Source organism: Puntigrus tetrazona, chromosome 24 (assembly GCF_018831695.1).
Source record: "Puntigrus tetrazona isolate hp1 chromosome 24, ASM1883169v1, whole genome shotgun sequence".
Classification (NCBI taxonomy): Eukaryota; Metazoa; Chordata; class Actinopteri; order Cypriniformes; family Cyprinidae; genus Puntigrus; species Puntigrus tetrazona.
Window position 1 is genome coordinate 2,756,607 of NC_056722.1, and position 7,721 is coordinate 2,764,327.

General features: G+C 36.3%; 1 protein-coding gene across 25 annotated transcripts in view; it reads left to right on the forward strand.

Annotated features, from left to right (window-relative positions):
- The window catches only part of obscnb (obscurin, cytoskeletal calmodulin and titin-interacting RhoGEF b), a 52,139-nt gene that overhangs the window by 41,596 nt on the left and 2,822 nt on the right, over window positions 1–7,721 (forward strand). For 24 of the 25 annotated variants that reach the window (XM_043226247.1, XM_043226253.1, XM_043226255.1 and 21 more), the window contains 17 exons: window positions 98–199; window positions 767–823; window positions 2,400–2,539; window positions 2,874–3,074; window positions 3,191–3,267; window positions 3,355–3,525; window positions 3,678–3,837; window positions 4,119–4,235; window positions 4,392–4,556; window positions 4,658–4,816; window positions 5,005–5,182; window positions 5,973–6,086; window positions 6,167–6,334; window positions 6,418–6,520; window positions 6,757–6,886; window positions 6,976–7,075; window positions 7,438–7,480. In XM_043226247.1, coding sequence (XP_043082182.1) covers window positions 98–199; window positions 767–823; window positions 2,400–2,539; window positions 2,874–3,074; window positions 3,191–3,267; window positions 3,355–3,525; window positions 3,678–3,837; window positions 4,119–4,235; window positions 4,392–4,556; window positions 4,658–4,816; window positions 5,005–5,182; window positions 5,973–6,086; window positions 6,167–6,334; window positions 6,418–6,520; window positions 6,757–6,886; window positions 6,976–7,075; window positions 7,438–7,480 — 2,185 coding nt within the window. The remainder of the gene's footprint in view (window positions 1–97; window positions 200–766; window positions 824–2,399; window positions 2,540–2,873; window positions 3,075–3,190; window positions 3,268–3,354; window positions 3,526–3,677; window positions 3,838–4,118; window positions 4,236–4,391; window positions 4,557–4,657; window positions 4,817–5,004; window positions 5,183–5,972; window positions 6,087–6,166; window positions 6,335–6,417; window positions 6,521–6,756; window positions 6,887–6,975; window positions 7,076–7,437; window positions 7,481–7,721) is intronic. The other variant, XM_043226248.1, reaches the window with a different exon arrangement.

Consider the following 7,721-nt stretch of genomic DNA (forward strand, 5'->3'; position numbering starts at 1 on the left):
AATATTTGATATTGATGTTTGTTTGTTTTTTTACAAGCCACTGCCATCATGTATTTGTCAACTAATAATACAAATGATTACTGTGATCACATCTCAGGAGAGATCAAACTACCTTCCTTGGGTGAAGTGGGTACAGAGGAGTTCTTACAAAAACTTACAACCCAAATAACAGAAATGGTATCTGCCAGGATTACTCAAGGTAAGAGAAAGCCTCTTTTTCTTGCCTTTTTTTAGTCAATAATATAGAGCAGAAAATTATTGTTATCCGCACGGCCGGATTTTATTAACAATATGTATAAATATGTATGTATTTATACAATACTAACTTTTATTAAATTAGCCTTATTGATTAGTTAATTTCACTATTGATAACTATTTATCTGGCTAATGTAGTTTTTTCTACAGATGCATCCTAATATTCACTCAAAACAGTGTGCGCTGTTTTTGAATGAGTGGTGTGTGCTCAGATGTTTAAATTCATGCCACAGGATGTACTGAGTACTGAAATGGAGTACACCTGTTGCAAATTCACTGTTTTAAATAACTGATTATACTCAAAATAAATTATGAACACATTCTGTATAGATTCCTTAACTTCCCTTCTGTCTTTTATTTAAAAAAATAAAAACAAAACATATGTTATCTCTGGATCCCTCAATTCCTACACAGCTCACTGACACCATTCTTTTGTCTATCCATCAAACTATCCATCCATCTCTCATCCCTCTATTCACTCACATTCTCATTGAAGCATTGATTTGTTCAGACAGCTTACAGAACCATCAAGTGCTCCAGTGGATGAAATCTTGGCCCAAAGTAACCAGTATGTATCTGCAGAACCTCCAGTGTAACACACCAGAACCTTGACTTTTTCTCCATGAGGCTATGCTGTTGTTAATCAGTTTGCTTGCCTGTTTCTTCGGCTCTCAATTTTAAAAAAATAATAATAATAATAATAATAATAATAATGTGAAGATCTTTAATAACGTCAAAAATGCTTCAAGTATTGCCTAGTGGTAATAAAGTCATGGTTCTTTAAAATCAGGGCCATTTGTCACAATTCAAAATAAACATTCTGAAATTCAGTGGATGCAGACTGTCTCATTTTTACACTTTCAAGGTGTCTCTGTTTCAGTATGCACAAAGAAAATGGATGAACGCATGAGCAATAAGCCTACATTAGTGCAGCATTCGTACAGGCACAATTTCATTTTTACACAAGCATGATACAGTGCATGTTAAATCGTAGGAGAAAGTACAGTGTTAGTTATTATATTCTGAGTCATACATAATAAAAAAATAACTGATAGTGGTCCTTATATGTGGTGAACTCAAATCATTGTCATATATATAAAAGCTTTTTAACTTGCATCTTCTGCAATGGAATACGCTTTTCTGGTAAATATGCTCAAAACGAACAATGAATGAATGAATGACTGAGTGAACTTAGTTTGTAAAATAATATTGTCTTACATCTTATTAAGCAGCTGTATTTTAAATCTAATGTATCCCAAACTTTTCAAACTACCATCACTCTTTATTATTATTATCATGAATTTATTATGGCCCCTCACCACCCCGTCTCGCATAAATATGTAGCTTGAAACATTCACGTAATAAACCAAATTAACCAATTTATACTTATTGGAGATGAATACACTTATGCGTAAATATGAAATACGAACGATAATTGCTGCTTACCTTCTCTTTAGTTGAGGTCATCCAAACCGGGACAGTTTTTGTCATAAGTCATTCTCGCCATCCATTTTGGATAAATAATTTCCAAATCCATATCTCCAACCACCATCGAGCTGTCAAACGCACGGTTTTTGAGATAGTTTTAGTCAGAGGTTACCGTAGACTTGATAACCGTCTGTTTCGCGTTGTTTTTAAAAACGGCGGCTCTCACAGCGGAAGCATTTGTCCTCGCGAGATTTAAACGGCACTAGCAAACTGTTTACATTAATGACACTGACGAGTCACATCATTTAGCAGCATACTGAACGTCAAATACGTACATTTATGAACAAATAAACTATTTCTAACTAGAAATAAACTATTGTTTTTTTTATTATTACTTTAAGAACCCGTATGTCCGCGTGCCGCATTTTGTGAACAACGGTGTTTTAAAGATATGCATAAATTACCTCACAATCACCGTTGTTAAGGATGTTAATATATTAAGTATATTAATATATTTTCAAAATAGATTCTGAATAAGCATCTGCTGATTTTTAAAATTGAATATCGTGATCCAAGCAAATGTATTGAAGTCCTATGCAAATGTGATGCTAAAGGCCATGCTGTCAGACATGATACATAAATATTTTTGTGGCCATAATTAATCGACACAACACTCTTTTTCTTCCTCTGTCCTTTTGGTCCCTGTCTGCCTCAAGCTTCATTGCGTGTCCCAGGAGCTGACAGCGACGATGAAACAAAAACACCATCCCCATCTCCCTATCACGGCCGATCACGTCCTCCATCTCTGATCGCAGACTCATCATCCGAGTCTGATGAAGGAGATGCCAGGGGAGAGGTATAAGAAATAACACATTATCGGTGTCATCAACAAATTCATTTTAGTATTATAACTAATGTATTGTGTCAAACCTGTTGCTATTGTGTTCACATAAGACATTTTTAATTTAACAAATTTACCATTTATATAAAAACGGAAGTAAAAATGGACGTGTAATGTTAGTGCCATAATTCTCTAGTTCATCTTTTTCATGTGAGTTAAGCATCTGGTTAATCTTCAGTTCACAGAAGAATATTTAAAAAAGAAATCCAGAGCTTTTCTTATATTGTAAAGCATGAAGAGGGCCAGTCACATTTTCCAAATGCTCTGTTATCTCAATGATTCTTTGCAGATGTTTGATATCTATGTGGTGACCGCTGACTACAGCCCCATGGGAGTCAGTAAAGATGCCATCGCTCTGAAAGAGGGCCAGTATGTGGAGGTTCTGGATTCTGCCCACCCACTTAAATGGCTGGTCCGCACCAAGCCCACCAAATCCAATCCATCTCGCCAGGGATGGGTCTCACCTGCGTATCTCGACAAAAGACTGAAGGTCAGTTTAGGATTATTCAAAATGGATAACGGGTCACGTGGAGGTGAAATATTGATTAAAAAATATTGATTTTAAAAATGTGTGCATCTTATAATTTCTCACTGGTTGTGTTGTAGCTGTCTGCAGATGTTGCAGACCTCCCAGAGACCACCAAAGAAGAAGTCACAGAAACAGAGTACAGGAAGAAACTCTGGTAAATTTGGACATTTTATTAAAAACGCAATGTGCATTCCATTCTGTACCACTTTAGTAATTGTACCTCGGTTTCACTTGTATCTAGTCAACTCATCCAGGAGCTGATCAGCACAGAAACCGAGTTCCTGAAAGAGATGGAGTTCTTCGCATCACACCATCTGAAGCGTGTGGATGAAGAGAGCACACCATCTGAAATTGCCAGCCAGAAAGAAACCATTTTCCGTAATATCAATGATTTGAAATCCTTCCACAGCAGGTACAAATATTGTAGTTAATTTTACATTCTACAACTCTGCATCAATAATTGTAATTTTTAAGGAGTATAACAATTGTTTTCATTTATATGCTAGTCTTCACATATGGAATTTAACAACATGGAAATGAATAATGAAGTTAAATGTTTTTCAGTACTTTGCTGCCTGGTCTGCGTGACTGTGACACGGATGATGACATTGCCATGCATTTCCTGAGAAACTCTGAAGGGTTTGAGAGATATCTGCAATACCTCATTGGACAATTGCAAGCTGAGTCCGTCATTAGTGAGAAAGAAGTGCACCAATATTTCAAAGTGGGTTTACAAAATATAAAAATAAAAATTGCATTGGCGAAAAAGCAACATTGATATTTTTTTTGGTCTTTAAAGTCTAGTGCTGTCAAGCGATTCATCACATCCAAAATAAAAGTTTTTGTTTACATTGTGTGTGTGTGTGTTTGTGTATGTTTATATGTTTAAAATATTTGAATATAATATCATTAATCACAATTATCCATTTGACAGCACTTCTTTAAACTGAAAGAAGTTGATACACAGACACAGAAAATAACATGTTTCATGTACTTTTTCATTAGGATTATACAGACTCGGAGTTGGCAAATGTTGACCCCTCAGAGGGTCCGGTGCTAAGCATCAATGCTTACCTTCAGAGACCACCGGAGAGAATTCTGAAGTACAGAGCTTTACTGAAGGTATTAAATACTTAAATAGCACAATACAAATTTTCCAAGGTCTAAGTGTAGGCACCCTCCACTTTCAAGTAAATATTTTATAAATATGTGCTTAGAAATTGTGTTATGCATTATGTGATACAACACATTTAAAAATTTCACCTGATTTTACTGTAGGAATTCATCCGGAACAAGGCAAGGAACGGTCAAAACTGCTGTTTGCTGGAGCAGGCCTATGCTATGGTGTCATCTCTTTCCCAGCGCTCAGAAAACACACACCATGTATCTCTCATAGAGAACTACCCTGCCAATCTGGAGGCGCTGGGAGAACCTATTAGACAGGTACAGTCCAAATGTCACCATTTAAAGTCTTACCTGTTTCATCTGTTTGTAGTATATTTAAAAAATTAAAGTGTTAAATGAAGTTCTGAATTTTTCTACAGGGGCCCTTCACTGTTTGGGAAGGAGCTCCTGGAATTCGTACGTCTTCCAGAGGTCACCACCGCCACGTCTTCCTCTTTAAAAACCACGTGGTCATCTGCAAACAGAGGAGAGACACGAACACAGACACCCAAGCATACGTGTTCAAGAATATGATGAAGGTTGGAGCTTACTGTATACTGTATTTAATAGAAAATCTACTATGGCCAGTGCTGATTATTCAAAATGGCCAAATACCGTCTTCACAGGGATTTCTTAATTACTGGTTTGCCATAGAGCACCACTAATATGATAATATTGTTTATAAAAAACTACTGCATTATGAAATAATTTGTGTTTTTTACTTTAGCTTACAAACATTGACGTGAACGAGACGGTGGAGGGTGATGAGAGAGCGTTTGAGATCTGGCATGAGCGCGAGGACTCCGTGAGAAAATACACTTTGCAGGCACGGACTGTTATCATCAAGAACTCATGGCTCCGTGACCTCCGTGACCTTCAGCAGCGCTACAGCATGCCAGCCTGGAGTAAGTCAGCAGCGTTAGCATTATTTAGCATGTTAGCATCAGTCTGGTTCCCTTGAAAAAAACCCAAAATGATTAATGGATTATTGCAGAAAATGAGCTCTGGGACCAACAAAAGCTTACAAATCGTACACATTTTGTTCATCGTGATTATCATCATAAATTAGTACATTTTTATTTTGACCAGATTCAAGTTCAATAGATACAGTACAATAGAATAAAAATAAACAAATTGAAGCTGTAAAAGTGGACTAGTTTGTAGATGAATTTACCTTTCTTGTGTGATGAATGTCTTCAATTCCTTCTGTAATCCCATTTCAGCCCATAACTGCCTTTTTATAGATCAGTAAAAGCTTTGCAAAAAATCCTTTTCTGAATTACTGACGTATTTTATGTCATAGAATAAAATGTGAAAATATCTTGAGCTTATTTCAGACTTTTAACTAAAAAAAACATTTTAAAAATGCGGCTGTTTATATCTTCTGGCCTACAAAAATAGGTAATTCCTGCAACATGTGGTAAAAAGATAAAACACTTAAACATTAACTTAGACTTCCATAGTATTTTTATTCCTATTGAAGTCAATGGTGACCCAAAACAACTTGGTCACAAACTTTTTTTCAAAACGTCTTCCTTTGTGTTCAGCAGCAAAAGATAAAATCATAAAGATTTGGAACCACTCAAGGGCGAGTAAATGATGAAAGAATTTTACTTTTTGGGTGAACTACTCCTTCAAATAATACAGTAAAAATAAACCAAAGTCCTGATATTTAGCATTTTACTTATATTACAGGCTCTCCAGATTTTGATGCAGTGTTGACAGACTGCACAGCAGAGCTCGGACAGACAGTAAAGCTCGCATGCAAGGTCACTGGTGTCCCCAAACCACAGGTCACCTGGTACAAAGGTAAGGAACCAAATCTTAGGTGTTTCCCTTCTTGATCTCTTTTAGAAGTAAAGTAATTTATCCATTCGTTTCACAAACAGATGGGCGTGCCGTGGAAGCGGACCCTCATCACATCATCATTGAGGACCCAGACGGGTCTTGCACACTCATTTTGGACAACATGACAGCAGACGACTCTGGACAATACATGTGCTTCGCCACCAGCTCTGCGGGCAATGCCAGCACACTGGGCAAAATCACTGTACAGGGTGAGTGAGCAACCTGAGGTCTCAAACTTAAAGCTGGTTTCACTCCATTTCATTCCTTCTAATTTTTATTTAACCTCCTGCAGTACCTCCGCGTTTTGTGAATAAGATCCGGAACGCCACACTTCACCCAGGAGAAGATGCTCAGTTCACCTGCACCATCCAGAGCGCACCGAGTCCCAAAATAAGGTAGTTACGTTCTTACCTTTCCTTAATTTACTAATTAAAAGGATTGCTCTAGTAAAAAAATAGTATATCTTTAATGTTAAGTATTAAAGGTAATACAAACAACAACTTCTATTTATGCATTACATTATAGTGCAGTAAAAAGTAAGATTAAAGTCAAAATGGCCCAGTAGGTCTGGGATATTTATATTAATGCATTGCTAAATAGCTTCCAACAAACTGTCCATTTCCCTGGATAGATGGTTTAAGGATGGTAAACTACTGACAGACCTGGAGAAGTTTCAAACATACAGTGAACCGCGCAGTGGAGTTTTGGTTCTAGTCATCAAGAACCCTGGAGAGCGAGACCTTGGACATTATGAGTGTGATGTACGGAGATTGTTACTTTGATCTTTTCTGTTCTTACTTTACACCAACCCTGAGGAAATAAGCCTCATCATCTTCATGTTCATTTGCAGCTGTCAAACCGTCTGGGCAGCGCAAGGTGTGCGGCGCAGCTGATCACTCCTGCTGTGGCAATGGCGGGAGAACGTAGAGATCAGGCCATCAGTATAGAAGGTACAAGAGATGCATGTCAATGCATTCCACCTGTTATGACAGTTCTTACTGAAACTAAAAATGCATTAAATTAAACAAAAAAAAGCACAAGTCCTGATACGATATTTATTGGTTTGAGTAAAGGGTTTATATGACCTTAATATGCAAGATTGTTTTAGAAATTATCAGGTCCAGAAACTAAGAAATGTATATTTTGTAAAGTGCATTCCCTTATATTTAGAATTTAAGGATGTGTTTTTCATATTTAAGCATCATGTTAGTACCTCTTTGAGGTATAATGAATTGACAAATTTGATAACTGAAAATAATTTGTTTTTAAAAAATGTTACAATTGTTACCATTTTTATTGTTTTTCCAACTAGTAACAGAACAAGAGACGAAAATACCGAAGAAAACCATAATTATGTAAGTCTCTCTCTCTCTCTCTAAAAATGTGTTCAGTAAGGATGCATTAATTAAATGCTGTTCTTTTGAAATTTCCATTCAATCACAGAATCCTGAAAAAAAAAAAAAAAAAAAAAAAAAAAAAAAAAAGATATTAGGTTTCTAGACAAATAACAAATAGAGCAACTAAATTTCAAACTTGATGAATAGGAAATGTTTCTTAAAACAGCAAATCAACATTAGAATGATTTCTGAAGCATCA